Source organism: Erpetoichthys calabaricus, chromosome 2 (genome assembly GCF_900747795.2).
Source record: "Erpetoichthys calabaricus chromosome 2, fErpCal1.3, whole genome shotgun sequence".
Taxonomy (NCBI): domain Eukaryota; kingdom Metazoa; phylum Chordata; class Cladistia; order Polypteriformes; family Polypteridae; genus Erpetoichthys; species Erpetoichthys calabaricus.
In genome coordinates this window covers 166113432-166129844 of record NC_041395.2, presented here as the reverse complement: position 1 = coordinate 166129844, position 16413 = coordinate 166113432, and the positions used below count along the sequence as shown (strand labels likewise).

The following is a 16413-nucleotide window of genomic DNA, read 5'->3' as shown; positions in this document are numbered from 1 at the left end:
ACACTATACGAGATAAACAGTAATGGCACAACTTAAAAAAATGCCTTCTCCATTCATTTTTTGCAGACTGGGATCAATAATAATAATCCATTGTTGTCATCTGCTGAATGAAGGCTCTAACGTTATTTATTATAATTATACTTTCTTTCACTAGATGTACGATACATTTCTGTAGCTTTTTTTATTATCTTATTTGTTTGATAAAGTGGCGTGCAAAAGTTTGGGCACCTCTGCTTAAAATGTCTGTTACTGTGAATAGTTAAATGAGCAGATGAACTGATCCCCAAAAGGCATAAAGTTAAAGATGTCACATTTCTGCAATATTTTAAGCAAGATTACATTTTTATTCAGTTCAGCCTCTGCTTATTTAGCTATTTACAGTAACAGACATTTTAAGGAAGGGTGCTCAGACTTTTGCATGCCACTGTATCAGGTAACAGCAGTAGTGTCATGGAGTTTGCGCACGGAACCTTTTTTCCACCGGTGTTCTGCACCAAGTCGAGCATAAATGAATGTTACAGCGGGAGACATGCGCGTCTGTCAGAAGCAGGTTGGTATTTGGTTTTAGAAAGAGTCGGTAGACGTTTCTGTTATTAATACGTGTTTATACGTAAAGCGTGGTATAATACACCCGGCCTCATATACTTTATAATGCTTATAAACAATTATTTATATCTGTCGCGACTCGTTTTTAGGAATGTCTGTGTGTCCTGCTAACTTTTCAATGTAGCACACCTCCATCCCTGTTGCTTTTATCTTAATATATCATTTGTTTGTTAGACGTCATGATCTAAAGCTGATCAATTATTAGAGATCCTTTGCCATTGCTTTGATATTGTTTTCCATGTATAAAGAAGTATGTATCCCGTTCATAGACAGAAAATGGTAAATTAAACTATATTGTTTTAACTTGTACTGATTCGGGTATGTGCCAGTTGTATAGCGTTTTAATTGTCACCCATTTTAAATTGACGAGGTTTAGCTTATGTATTGTAATAAATAGTTTGAAATGTAACAAGGCAAATGTTAAATGTGTAAGTAAGTGATATTATTAACCTTTATTTAACACTCGGAGAACCCATCGAGAAAAGCCTTCATTTCCAGCCTTGCCGACTTACAAGACTATCATGAATTGTTAAAATACAGAAAGTCACTAAAAAGAAAAACAAGTAAAAATGAATACCATTAACTAAAACACACTCCGATATAAGAATATGCATACTTAAATGTTTAAATGTTATAATGTAATAAGCCCGCTGTATCCATAAACAGTAATTACATAAAGCGAGTATTGTCACAATTGTGAAAAGATTATGTATGGTTGGAGTTTACCAAGAATAGCTTTATAAATAAAAACTTACCAGAGTCAATTCCATTAAACACTGAGAGAAGGTCAGCCCACTTTTATGTCTGTACACATCATGAGTGGAAGGCCTATGTTTATACGCAGTCAGATAGAGAGAGAGAGAGGGGTTAGGAGCACACGCTGATACAGCGCATTGCCCCACCCACCACACCACAAACCAACTCAGGATCCAGATTAGCACCCGAGTGCAGCCTTGCAACAGGTGATACCGCAGCACCACACCAGTTCAGATGGAGTAGAACAGTGTGAGGTTTTTATGGTGGCTGGAGACACAGAACTTTATTTATACCCAGAGAGAATTGGCTTTTGACAGGAGCTTATTAAATAAATCGATAAATAACAATATATACACATACACAGTATGGTCTGAACACACACCAGAATGTGTGAAGAAGGAAGGAAGAAAAATAAAAAGAATGTCTTGACTTGGCTGTCACGGTCATAGTGAGACATTATGCAGACATATTGCTGTTGGTATAAAGGAGCCCCCATAGCGTTTCTTAACACACTTCTACTGAATAAGTCATTAGTTGAAAGTGCACAGTGTTAGTGTGTAAGAGAGAGGATGTGCAGCATTTTTCATAATGGTACTCAGATTTGTTTTAATTCTCACTCTTTGCTTTTACATCTGGGGGTCCAGAGTGTGTCCTGTAACTGAACTTGCCCTTTTAATTAGTTTGTTCGGTGGGCCTCTCTTAAAATGATGTTGCCAGCCAAACGCAACACAGCATAGAAAAGCACAGTGGTCATCACAGAGTTATGGAAGATGTAAAGGATTTCAGTTCCCACATTAAATGAACACAGTCTCTTAAGGAAAAAGAGTCTGCTCTGCCCATTGTTTTGTAGTTCCTTTGTGTTCTGAGACCAGTCCAGCCTGTCACTGGTGTGGAGCCCCAGGTACTTGTCGGAGTGCATCACCTCAACATCCACTCCCTGAATAGTGACCAGGCATAGAAGCTCTTTGCTGCACCAAACGTTATAAGTTCTCCACCTCACTGCTATACTCTGCTTCACCCCCTGTTATCAATACACCCCATAAGTGCAGAATCATCTGAGAATTTCTGTAAGTGATATGATATATATTTATAGTCTGAGGTGTACATAGTAAAGAGAAAACCTAAGAGAGCTGAATATTAAACAGCATCAATGATTTTATATAGAAGAGAGCTGAAACATCAAAGGGTTTAAGTACTGAAGGGGGAGCATGTAAATGGCATCAATATAATAAAGGACCCAAAGAAACATAGCCTGCATAAATTGTTTTCAAAAGAACATTTTAAAACAAGGTTTGTTCTGCAATAAATAGCCTAATGTCACCCTCTTTTTTGTTAGGTTTTCAAAGGGTAAGTTAAAAGAGATCTTTTCAAGTATATTATTGTTTAAAATTCAAAATGGAACTGACATTACTTAGCAGTGTTACAAAAGGTTGTTTGCTCTTGGTTTCTGTGCAATATATATACAGTACATATATATGTGTATATATATTTTATATGCATATATACAATATTGTGTTTGTATATATATATGTGTGTGTGTATGTATATATATATATATATATATATAAAATGTTCACTTGTAATTTTCTTTTACATGCAAAAGGAATACAGTCTTTCATTCTGACATTGCTTAATTATATTTGTTAATGCTGGTGTATAGTGTCAGACTATTACAAGTAACGCAGTTTATAATTTTTGCATATAATAATCACGTTCCATTGTTATGAATTTGATTAACAATGTCAATTATATTTATGCATAAACAGACACATCTATTTGCAGAACTTGCTTGCTCCAGTTCAGGATTGCAGGGCAATAGAGTTTATCCCAGCAGTATTGCACACATGGATATCACAGGGTAACCTCATACTACATTATGTATGAAACCAGAGTGCTTTTAGTTTACCTGCTAGAAACTGTAAACTCTACACAGACCATGTCCAGGCTGGGCATTGAACTGAAGTCACTTGAGTTGTAAGTTAGCTTTCCAAAACACTGTGCTTCCCACGGGTGTATCATGAGGCAATACTGAATATTACATTTTCAATATGCAACCTGTAAAAATGTGTCTAATTGATTATTTTGTTTCTGTTTATGCACTTAAAATCATTATAATAGGGGGAAAATACCTCATAGTCCTTGATATGTCTTTATGTAGAAAATATGGTGACATTTTGAATTTTATATTAATTATTTATGCAGTTATCTTCACTTTGCTAATGATTTCTTCGAGGCATGGATTCGATAAGGTGCTGGAGACATTTCTTAGTTTCTGCCCACTGTATCCTCATCTATTTGTCAGTGTGGTTTTCTGTCACTGCTACCCATTGGTTTTTAAGGTCAGATGAGCAAAGTGCATTGAGAGATGCTCCCTTTCACAGTTTTGTGAAGAGCTGTCATTTGAGCATTTATGGCATTTCTGTTAGCTCGAACATGTATAGCTATTCTAATCTGAGCTCTCTTTTTAAAAAGGTGTTTTTACCTGCAGAAGGGCTTCAAATTGAATGTTGTATTTATCTCAAGGAATTTGCAAACTCCACAAAATACAGTGTGTGAGAATCCCACAAGGGCAGCAATTTCTGAAATGCACATCTTACACCAATATGCAAAGTCTAATAGATCACAATTTTTGACAGTTTGGTTGAAGGCCTATGTCTGTTTGAGATCTATAGCGAGTTGGCAGCCATATGATTGGCTGTTTAGAGAAGCAGGCCATTTACAATAACAAGGACGTGTACCAAATAAACTAGACACTGCACTTGTTTCTATTGTGAAAATTGTTTATTGCACCATAGTTATTAACATGTGTTCCTTTAAAAAATAGTTTCATACAGTTGACTGCATAATTCATGACATGTTTTAAAAATGCAGGGAATGCCAATTGATAAGTTTATTCCCTGTGGTGTAGTAGCTTTCAACTCTGTACAGATAGTAGCTATTGCTTTTTCTTTTGAGAGAGTAGTTTATCAGGTTATGACACTGCTTGCACTATCCATGTTTATTTGCATTTTGAAGCTGTTTTGTGTTATAAAAGATTATTATATGAGAAAATAAGTCTATTGTCAGCAGTTCAAATAGTCCGGTTTAAGTTGTATCCAATTCTTTTTACAGACATAGCTGTGCAAGCATTTATAGTATTTCAGGGGCAAGGCTCAAAAGAGATTACTCCAAAGCTTTGATTTTCCATGTTGAAAAATGTTAACAAAGATTCCATATTTTGTTTTACATATGAAGAGAAGCAGTTACCGATTGTATTTAAGAACTTTTTTTTTTTTTTTTTTTATCCCTGCAGATATTGCACTGGTTCTTCTGTTATCCTTGCCCTCAACTGGCTTGCTTGAGGACAGCTAAGTCCTCAATTTTCAGGACATGGGTGCTGGATCAAACAAGGAAACATTGTACTACTCACATCCAATCACAAGAGTATATTGTAAACAAAAACAACAAAGAGACCGGAAAGGCCCTTACACAGGATCTCCTAGACAAGTATGGACAAGTTAGCTTCAAGTACCCTAATACAGAATTGACAATTTGCTCATTGTTAGACATGGGATTCATAGAAGAGCAAGTGGTTAACCTTTTTGAAAGAACATCTACCTGGGATGCCTTACTTGCTGCTGATGGTCTTTCCAACATCTCACTTCTTATCGCACTAGATTTAAATCCTATGACCATCATAAATTTGGTGGAGAAGTGCCCTGAGCTTCTGTGTATCAAAGGAAATCTTCTTCAGAAGCGCATTAATGGTTTAAGAAAGCTAGGTCTGGTTCAAGGTGAGCATTGAGACTAGACTTTAAACTAGGAGACCCATTCAATAGCTAGCTAACTTCATAAGCACTGAGCACTAAATACTACACAGTTATAACTGTTAGTATTATTAAACATGGCAGTTCATGCATCTTTTATTAGTTTTGTTATTTATGTAGAGCAAAGTCCAGCAAGATGATGACAAGTTCAACAGCAATTATTTTGTATGGTGCTCTTTTCAGTGTTTCAGGACTTAAAGTGCTGATTAAACCGGTAAGTGCAAAACAGTGGATCAGTGTATGCACTGAAATACACTCAGCATTTGTGCAGAATATACTACCAGTCAAAAAAACACGTCAGTTTTTCTTCACATTTAATCAGTTGAAATGCAGTGAATTACCTAAAATGGTGAAAGGTTAAGCTGTAAACAGCCAGAGGTTTACATATAAAGTTTAGGTTACCAAAACCAAAAAAGAGGAAATTTCAGAATATAACAAATAGGCCTTCTTAAGGGAACAACTAATAGATTACAGCCTACAGATATTCTGTAGCAATTAAAGTAAATTAAGCTTTACAAATTGAATCAAACACTTTGTACAGGAGTATCAACTTCTGTTAATTACTTAAAACCTTCTGTCTCTCTTAAGCAGAGTTGGAACAAACTGTGTTACTACACCCTCTGAAATACAACTTGGATAATATTACACTGGCCTAGAATAAATATACAATGGCAAATAAAAAAATAGTCAAAGAATCATTAAGTATACAAAATTTTATTCAAATATGTGATTCATCAGAGTAGCCACCATTTGTTGATATAACAGCCAAACTGTGGTAACCCTTTTGATTCAGAATTCCAGTCACTCTGTGCAAGTCAACAACTCCAGTAAAAGAACCCATCACACTTCCTCCTCCATGTTTGATAGTTGGGGTCACACACTGAGGAACCATCCTTTCACCAACTCGACGGCAAACAAGCACCCAGCGTGATGGATAAAAAATTTTACATTTTGATTCAACAGTCCATAAGACTTTCTTCCAATCTGCAGTAGTCCACAGCTGGTATTTCAAGGCCCTATTTTGTCCTTTAAGGAATGACTTTCTTACTGCCACTCACCCTGTCAAACCTGCAGCACTAAGTGTCTTCTTCACAGTAGAAACTGAGACTTGCTTCTTTTGACCGCTGTTGGGCTGTGAGGAGCCTATCACGCAAGCTGGTGACACTCAGAAAGTTGTCTTCTGATTGGGTTGTGACTTTGGGTCTGCCAGATCTCTTCCTATCAAAGTTTCTTCCAGTTTCCAATTGCCTTTGGATTGTGTAGGACACCACTGTACTCACTGACACTTAGATTTTTTTTTTTCTGCAGTTTCTCTAAATGAAACGCCTACACTTCTAAGGGTAATAATCCGCAGTCACATTTCATTTGTTAATTGCAGTTTTCTTGCCATTATCACTGAAATTGACAACTTTGTAGGGTGTGAGGATGTAGTAACACAGTCCCTTCCAACTCTGCTTAAAGAGGAGACAGAGGGTTTTTAAGTAATCAACAGAAGTTGAGACACCAGTTCAAATTGTTTGCTTCAACTTAATTTATTTTAATTGCTGCTGAACATCTGTAGGTTGTAACTTATTAGTTGTTCCCTGAAGAAGGCCTATTTGTAATATTCTGAAATTTCCTTTTTTTTTTAACCTAAACATTAAATGTAAACCTCTGGCTGTTTACTGCTTACCCTTTCAACATTTTAGGTTACTTTAGAACTGAGGTATTCCAAAACTTTTCACCATTATTGTATGTCTAGATTTTGGCACACTGGATAACGCAGATAAAATACAGATCCTTCAGTTTTACTGGAAGGGAAATTGATTTTGTTATGTTTTTTTTTGCAAAATATTTTGATTATGATTGAAACTTTTGTAAGGAAGAGCTTTTTTATTAACTGCAGCACTGACATTGCATGAAAAACAAGTGCTATGTTCAGTAAGTGTTATACATTTTAATGCAGAATTCAGTCTTAAATGTCTCTAATGTACTGAAGTAATAGTTTTTTTTCCTTCCAATTAGCTGGTGTATTCTCTGTGTACACATTCATCCATCCATCATTTTTTAAACTTACAGGGAGCTAGAGCCTATTGCAACTCAAGAAAAGGAAACAGTCTTCCTATAAGGTGCATTCACATCCACATTCCAGTTCATGGTTAATTTAGACTCCCAGACATTCTAGCGTCAACACATCTTTGGAAGGTGGAAAGTTAAACCTAGTTAGAAGTCAAGAAGTTCATTGTCTACGGACGCAGACAATGACCAGATTGTTGTCTTGCTTTCATTTCATTAAAACTGCTACCACATGTTTGTATGTATTTTGCACTTAAGGTTTTGTTTGTTTATTTTACTGCCTGCAAAACTGCATTTTAAGGAATACAGAACACCTTCAAATTAAAATAATACTAACTCCTGCCTACGCAAGATCAAATTTTATTGAGCATACTTTTTGACTAAAATGACACTTTACAGAATAAGAAACAGCTACTGATAAAAACTAAAACCACACAAGCCAACCAAAAACCCAATAGTTGATGTGGTACCCACATTTAACATGCATGCGCAGATCAACATAGAGAGAAATATTTTATCATTGCAATGCTATAGTTACTTCATTGCATCTTAATATAGAACTCTTTATCCTTTAAGGTCTTGATGGGTAGTATTTAAGGCCAAAGAGATGACATCTTCCATGATCTTTTCATTTGGGCTGCAAACTGGAGTGCTTCAGTTGCAGAATGCTGCAGTTAATCTGTACCATTTAATGTTTTTGAAGACCATATCACAAAAGTAAGGCGTCCTGAATTGTATTCGTTTTGAGTTATTACCCTGATTTTCTTCTGGGTAGTACTATGGCAGGTAGATGCAACAGTAAAAGACAATGAAACCTTGAAAATAGTTTTAATTACAGAGATTAGCCGATCATGAAAGGTTTGTAGAGGCCAAAAAGACAACATCCAGTCCATCTGCTGTGCCTGTTTACAGTGTCTTCTTAAAGGTCCTATGTACATCACATTCACTGAGATATAGCTCCGATCACTGATTGAATGGATGTGTTAATGGAAAGTCGTGTCTTTTGAATTTCAAAATGTAATAAAAATATATATATTTTGCTGGGGTCTTGGTGAAACTTTTAATGACATATTTAATAAGCCTTATAGATTTTTTTTTTGCGGCTTATCATTGTATTACTTTTTAATTTGATAGCTTTCACAAGGTGAAACCGTACATTTTTGCTGTGTTCTATCATTTGATTGAAATGCAGTAGCTTTTTAAATGTTATTTTTCCAGTGTTTTTGATTTTGATACATCTGGAACTTGTGTGGTTAGTGCTATTGCCTCATTCTGTTCTTCATCTTAGATTTGAATCTCAAAACTCCCTAAAGATAAGCAGTTAATGTGTGCGTGTGCGTGTGTGTGTGTGTGCGTGTGTGTGTGTGTGTGTGTGTGTGTGTGTGTGTGTGTGAAAGTCCCCGGTAATGGACTGGCCACATGTTTGGTGTTGTTTCTTTCTACTAAAATAGGCTCTGGCTCCCTGTGACATTCAATTCAATTAAGTAGATTTGAGAAAGTATATACTATGAGAACAGCTATCTCCAAAATATTAAATGTAGTTAGTGTGACTTACAATCTGCTATACAATCAATGGAGAAGTGGATGAATATTTGTATATACCCCAGAGATTTTTAAGCAGCTACTTTAAATTTCTTTTTAAGTTGAAAGTAGGTGTTTGTACACACGGTCACATATAAAGAATCATGGATATCATCTTAGGTAGCAGTATCAGTGTACCAGTGCATTATTTGTGAAATTATATTTCTACTCATCACAGTAAAAGCAGTTAACAGGAACATATTTTCATTTTTACTGATGATGCCGTAAAGTACAAAAAGTGTTACGTTGTAAATGTATGGAGAAAAATTAATAAGACATTCCAATTTTGGTATATCTGTTTTAGAGAGGCCACTTATGAAAACTCATTAGAAACTTTTTATTGTCTCTCTCTCACACACACACATATTTCCTCTTTGTCAATATAATCTTTTTTTTTTTTTTTTTTTTACAGTCGTTGGGAGTTTTTGATTTCAAAGTAGTTCTTGTCACTCAGAAGTTATAATAGTCTTTTCATGTTAGAATTGAAGTAACCTAAACAATTTGCTTTCCAAACATTAGTCTGGTAATTGCATATTTGCAACTAACTTTGTTAGGTCCTATCTGATTTGGGGTGGATAATCAGATTTTACACAAAGGTCAGAGTGAGGACTTCGATTTAAACAGCACAGTAAATATTAAGATTTTTGTTTTTCTTTGTTTATTTTATAATGTAATCATTTAGTTTCATTAATGTCCTCTTTTCATGAATAACCAGTTGCTGCCCTGATAATAAAGGTCTATTCACTTTAATGTAGTCATTAATACTTATTACAAAAACGTGATACAAAACTCTTCTTTTGGTTGCTTCCTTTGGGGGTTGCCACAGCAGATCATCTTTTGTTATAAAATCATTATACCAAACAGTATGTTGAAATTCAAACAAACAGGAATAAAAATAGTTCATTATGTATTATGTTTCTAGCATATGATGGGATATATTATTTAAATTAATTATCATCCCATGAAACCGGCAAGTTTTTATACAATTTGGAGGGCATGAAATAGTTTCTTAGCGTAGTAATTTGTTCATGAATAAATATGCGTAGTTGCTGTATGGCTTTATTGCTTTTGATGTATCAAAACTCTTGTCTACTTCCAGAAAGCCTTCATCATGTTGTGGCTCACTGTCCACAAGCCCTTCTCATCAAATCAAAACAACTAGACAATTTTGTGCATTTTTTGCACCACCAATGTCAATTCACTTTACAACAAGTCAGAGAGATCCTTCATAGCTCGCCTTCCATTATTTTACAAGAAAAAGCCAATGTGGAGTATACATTTCAGGTGAGTAATAATTGTTAGACAAAAGCTTGTTGCATTTTGTGTGCCTCAGATCCCATGACACAACTACTCTGGACACCATCCTGGGTTTAAAATTCCCTTTTTTTAGAAATACCTGCTCACATGTTCCTTCACAAAACACAATAGTAATCTCTTTTTTTCCTTTTCCTTTCTTTCTTTCCTTCCACTCTAAGTGAGCATCATCATACTCCACTCCAGACCCTTACTGGGTGAGACAGAACAGCTTACTTTATGCCAGATGCAGGAGTATTACTTTTGCCGCAGTTGTGCACTGAGGAAGCACTTCTAAGTTGGGTAGAGCAGTCTTAAAATATGGAAAACTCCCCTCTGCAACTCTCCCTGGTGGTGTCCAAGAAATCCAGCAGGGCCGCTCACCAGGACCACAACTTTCATGCAGCCCTGTGGATGTACACATGGGACATCCACAAGAGTTATGCTGCCACTCACACTGTTCGGGAAGCATATGGCTCTGGGAGGCAGACTTCTTCCATCTATTATTTTATTTTCCTCACTGGGATGCCCGTACTTTCATGAGGACCATCCATTACGAAGGTCTCCAGGATGCCAGCCACTCTGTATCCTGTATTATGCTTTATATACATGATTTACTTCCATTTAGCTAAAGTTTTACTTATTCTAATTTAATATCAATGATTATCCTAGCTTAACCGACTTCATGCAAGTTTTGAACTACACTTATTATACTTAATGTGTAAGAACTGTTCAATGTTATACTTGTATATGGGGGAATACATCAAAATGGAATTCCTGTTGTGTAAGTTATTGCATATACAGTGTCCCAGAAGGTTTATTTAGATACAAAATAACGCATTAGAGTATTGCTAAAACATATCATCGGTAATTGTCCTCTACGTTCATCTACCAAATTGCTCAGTTCTAACCCAGACACTTCGTGCCACTAGCACACACATTAAACACATTGGAAGCTGCCAAGATTGAAAATCTGAGTAAATGACCAAATCTAGACAGCATAGTTTTTGGATGTGGACATACATTTAACTTTGTATTACACAGTTTCTGTTCAATAATGGCAGTAGGTTGTGTTTAGTGTTGCTTATGTCATAGACATCTGAATATTTGGTAGTTTACACCAGTATTTAACTTTAGATAAGCTCTGACCTCCAGAGGTCATGCGAAAAGACAGTTTCTTTTTGGGGAATAAAAAAGTACAGTAAAACCTCGATTATATGTCACTTGATTAACTGTCAGTCTCCATTAACTGTCGGCAAAAAAAAATATTATGGTCCTACTGCTGCCGCATGGTACTCTCTGTACGTGAGAACTACTGTCCCTTTCCCTAATGCGTAGTGTTCTTCTCCAGCTCCATGTCTCATGCTGCATTTTGAAATCACAGTGTCAGTTACGTATCTTCAGTTTTAATATCGTTTCGTAGCTTGTCTCTTTTGTTATTATTAATTCATTACCCACTGTTAAGGCCAATAAACGTAACATGGTGTCACAAAAAAAATTTAATTATTAAACATTTACAAAACGATGAAAGTGTTTCAAGTCAATCCATTATCCAACCTGCTATATCCTAACACAGGGTCAAAGTATTGGCTTCAATTTATGGAGTAGGAAGAACAATAGTGAAAGATGTAAAGCGTGATGCAGACAAAATTTAAAAACATGTTGAAAATGGAAACCACTGACGGCAATGTTATCCTGTATTAATAGTAATGTTAATGTTCTTCTGTGCTGTAATTTTCTTTTAAAATTCTATTGTGTTTTGTTAATAAATTATGACGTGATGGGCTGTGCAGGATCTCAAAGGGTTTCTGTTCTGCAAAGGGGCAGACTCGCCCCTTAGGAGAATAGTGACAGGAGAAGTTTAGAGAAAAAGCAAGGTGCACTGGAAAGTTTGAGTAGGGAGTCAGATGACAGTAAGCCGGAAATTTTTGCAGTATAGACAGAAAAAAAAATTAAGTGGTACACGATAAGCTGATTGATAGGGAAAGCTTTCTTTTATTGTTTTGGAGGTGTGCTCTGTAATCCAAGGAGTATAAGAGGGCACCATTTGTTAGGGAACAAAGTAAAACATAGAAAACTCTAGTACCTCTGAGTTGTATTTGTTTATTACATTGGTCGTTACAATGTTATTTGAATTAATTTTGTTGATACTATATTATATTTTGTTAATATAGTTTTTTGTAAATAAATACAAGTATTCACTAAACTAATCGACTGTATATCATTTTTAAAGTAGTTGTTCTGTCTTTTCTCTAATTGAGATTTTACTTCATTTCCAAATTGGAAACAAACTTAGCCACATGGTGTAATGAAGGAGTCAGTACAGATCGACATCCTGAAGTAATCTCAGTCTCCAGTCAGGCTATCATTTAATCCTTTCCATTGTTCTTTGAATGTTTAAATTCTGGGACACTATAAAAAATAGTGTCAACCATATACTAGTGACCCTACCTTCACACACTGTCCTGTAAAGCAGGGGTCCCCAACCCCCGGTCCGCGGCCCACTACCGGGCCGCAGCCGTCTGACAGCCGGGCCGCGAGAGAACTGCCGGCAACGGAGACTCACTCAGACTTATCAGAATGCTTGACGGGTGGGGCTTTGCAGAGGCGCGGAGAGAGACCGAGGTGAGAGAGTATTACAACAAAGTATTGTTACGGTCCCGACAGTTTCCCCATATGACACGAGTCTATAGAAATCGCGTTACTACGAAGTACATTCAGCAGATGCTTTCATTACAACGAAGTGACCTTGAAATGCTTGAACGAATCATCCACAGAGCAGTTAGATCTGTGGTCGCAGCTCAGATGTGCACGTTTGCACAACGATCCCCAAACAGAAACATTGTAAAAAAAATCTCTTTCTTCGAACTTTCCTTGAAATGTTTTTTTTTTTGTCGTTGTTTTTGTTGTCTGTGGTTTTCAGTGATACCTTTTGCTTATTGCTTGTCAACATTTGAAAAACATCCATTGGAATTTAACTCATTGTCACCGTCCTATAGAAACGGCAGACACAAAAAAAGATAGCAGTGTTAATGTTTGTGATGTGCAATCTGTTGGAATGGCAAATGCAAAGCATATGTCTTTGTTATATGCAAAAAAAGAAGAAAAATCTTGGGTTGCAAACGTATGCGAACTGCTTAATAACTTAATAATAATAGAAATGTTATGTAAATTGTGTATAAAACTGGAATAATTTGCATCTAATAAAGTGGTCCTTGCTGTCAAAAAGGTTGGGGACCACTGCTGTAAAGGATGCCTCCTTTTTGCTTGTCTTCTTTCAGCCTTTTGCCACTATGTTGTTGCCCTAGTCCTTACCAGTCTCTTGCTAGACAACCAACCTTTTGTAGCATATTAACACATACATTCATGCTATTTTGTTGGTGAGTGAGTGATGAACGGGTAAAGGAGAAGCGTAACTTTTAAAATACAATAGTGGTAAAGCACATTCTGCAAGTAATACAAATGACATGACATAAACTGAATGCAGTACACTCTGACCCTGTGTTGAGATTGCAGCTTTTAAAGTTTTATTAAAATGCAACAGTTTCTTACTCAATACCTAGTTTGGCTCATTCATTTCTCTTCTTTTACAGTATGCCTATTTTCGAATGGGAATCCAGCAGGCTGACATAGTGAAGACCAAGCTTTTCAGGCTCACATTTGAAGAAATAAGAAGTAGGCACATATTTCTGGAGAGATTAGGGCAATATGAGACTCCTGACAAGAAAGGGCAAACCCATATTGTTAACCCTAAAGTGAAGGACTTTCTTGGAGTCTCAGAACAAATGTTTCTTAAAAAGGTTGCCAAAGTCCCAGTGGAAGAATTTAGAGTGTTCAAAAAACTCTTATCACGGGAGATTGAAGAACAGGAAAAGGAAAACGAAGATCTGAGCTCTGAAGAGGAAAATGAGAGTGAAGATGATGAATGAATTTCACTGCATGAGAAGGAAAATAAAATATTACTTGTACAAGATTTTCAGTAGCTGAGACTACTAAAAGCAGTTTAAACCCTGATAGAGCTCTTGTTCTCTCTTTTATAAGTTGAATGGCTTGTTATTTTCAAAGAGAGGAAAATTAAGAAAATTTCTACATGAATCTAGTTCACACTTTTATTGTGATCTGGTTCAGCATCTCTTAGTTCATTCTTTAATAATGACATTAATAACTAGTTAAAAGTGAAAAATATGAGTTGGTAGACCCCTCACTGTATACCGAAAGGTGAAGGTTGTCTTTCAGAGTAAAAGAACTAAATAGTTATTATCAAATCAGCATTGTATTTATTAAATTCTGGGATCACTGCAGTTAATTGATATAAATGACAAATTTGTCAGAGATTTAAAAGAGTAAAGAGGAGATTATTCTGGAGGAGTGTATTTCTGTTTCATATTAGGCTAAATAATTATAATGTGAGTAATAAATCCCATTTTATATTTTTATTGAACTGCTAAGAGTGGTATAGTTTGCTGTACTTTATTGGTGTTTATTTTATGAATGTGTATTCAATTACAGAAATTAAAATGTTTTCTTATCTAGTATTTCACTCATTTTTAAAATTACCTTAGTAGCTAGCAAATAATGGTGCCACAGTGTTTGCAGAGTTTGAATCCTGTGCCCAGTCATTTTCTCCATGTCTCTGTGATTTTTCTTCAGGTACTCTGAATTTGTCATTTCAAGGAAGTGTGCTAATTGATAATTATTATTACCCTATCTGGAAGGTTGTCTCTCTGAATTGCCTTTTGCAAGATTTCTTCCAATTTTTCCCTACATGGGTCTTCTTTTGGGAGTTTTCTTATTGTATTCCCAAGAAGTCAAGGCTGGGGAGCTGTTAGAAAAACAGGGCCTGGTAAAGGCCATGGTGGCATACTTTGTGATACATTGCTGTTGTCTTTTGGCCCAGTGCAAGTTTAGATGCATTCAAGATTTGGTCTTGCAATGGACTGGCACCATTTAAGGGTTGGTTCTTACTTTGTACCTGATGATGTCTGTAGAGGCTCTTACTCCTTGTGACTCCGAAATTGAATATGTATATGTAATTTTACACTTTAAGGTACTGTATTTGATTCATGAATATTAATTCCTTTTCTTCTTTGAAGGTGAAGCATGAGTTGAAAGACAAAACAGCTAATTCAACGTAACATGGTGCAGCAGAAGTCACTTTATCCTTAATTTACTTGAGTCTGTTTGGTTCTGTTCTTTGATACCTTCTCTATATATCTTACATGTATTTTGTTGGGGGGGGGGGGCTGAGATCACATTTGGGTGAATTATAATTGAAATTGTAACATTGTTTTCTTGCAGAACTGGGAGAACATTAACATAGATGCACCTCGGAAATTTTCTTGTAATGTGTTAATCTTATGAAGAGGATACAACATAGGACACTATAGAAAAAAGTCTTTTATTAAACATCTCACAAAGCAAGTGCTTGTGATGCAATCTGAATTAAAGTTAACTGTATATTTATGGTTGTTTATTATGTAAGACAGTGTGCTGTTTCCATGGTACAGTATATACAAACATTTTTTTAATGCATGGAAATGTTTGTAGTCTGGCTAGGAGCAGGCACTACCATCTCTGTTTTAAGTGCTTTTAACTACGGAAAAAAGTATCATGCAGTGTTGAATAAAGTTACTATAAGTTACAGTCTCAGACTCAACAAGCACTGGGAACTCTAAGAAGTAGAAAGTCAAAGGGTTGACTGTTTAAGGCTAAAATGGTAAGAATGTTGAATGAATGTTCTCTTCGCATCATGCAGTTGTGCGGTCTGCTAGAGATCTGCAACCTTCTGTTTTCTGAAACTGCCTTGTTTAGCAAAGGGTTGTTGAGAGTTGGATCTTCAATACACAAGTACAAGTCCTGAATCCATCCAAACCCTTACCAGTACTGGAGTAATTCATCTAAATCAAGTATTTGGACTTCAGTTCGATTCCAAGTTAGGATGTCTTCTGTCTGGTGTTTGCATGTCCTTGTTTAAATATTTCAACCAGACATTTCAATTTCCTCTCACAGTTAAAAACCGTACTGTTAGGTTGATTCACGTGTCTGAGTTGACCTAGTGTGGATGTTTAATGCACACTGTTGTAATCTAGACCAGTCCAGCTGAAGACCTTTTTTTCTGGTGTATGTTCTGTAATGCATGCACAGCCGGTCTGAATCCCTAATCCTTTAACCAACTTCTGTTTAGATTGTGGAAGACAAGGAGTGCACATGCTAACTCCACTTGAGTACACACTAACCTGGAATTGTACTGTGCTCTACATTTTGTTAGACTATTCCAAGTTCTGTTGTGCCACTGGATATTGGGTTACCTATCTCA

General features: G+C 36.0%; 1 protein-coding gene across 1 annotated transcript; it reads left to right on the top strand.

Moving 5' to 3' along the window:
• The first annotated feature begins 476 nt into the window (after positions 1-476).
• Positions 477-15234, top strand: mterf4 (mitochondrial transcription termination factor 4). Its single transcript, XM_028825715.2, has 4 exons — positions 477-550; positions 4655-5135; positions 9904-10088; positions 13691-15234. The coding sequence occupies exons 1-4, from the start codon at positions 509-511 to the stop codon at positions 14024-14026; spliced, it is 1044 nt and encodes a 347-aa protein (XP_028681548.1). The 5' UTR covers positions 477-508; the 3' UTR covers positions 14027-15234.
• The last annotated feature ends 1179 nt before the right edge of the window (positions 15235-16413 follow it).

What these genes read in the sequence shown, in the direction of transcription:
- mterf4 (XM_028825715.2), top strand. Translation starts at nt 509, where the DNA reads ATGAATGTTACAGCGGGAGACATGCGCGTCTGTCAGAAGCAG. An exon ending in AAAGCTAGGTCTGGTTCAAG is followed by an intron (nt 5,136 to 9,903) that starts GTGAGCATTGAG and finishes GTCTACTTCCAG; the next exon opens with AAAGCCTTCATCATGTTGTG. An exon ending in ATGTGGAGTATACATTTCAG is followed by an intron (nt 10,089 to 13,690) that starts GTGAGTAATAAT and finishes CTTCTTTTACAG; the next exon opens with TATGCCTATTTTCGAATGGG.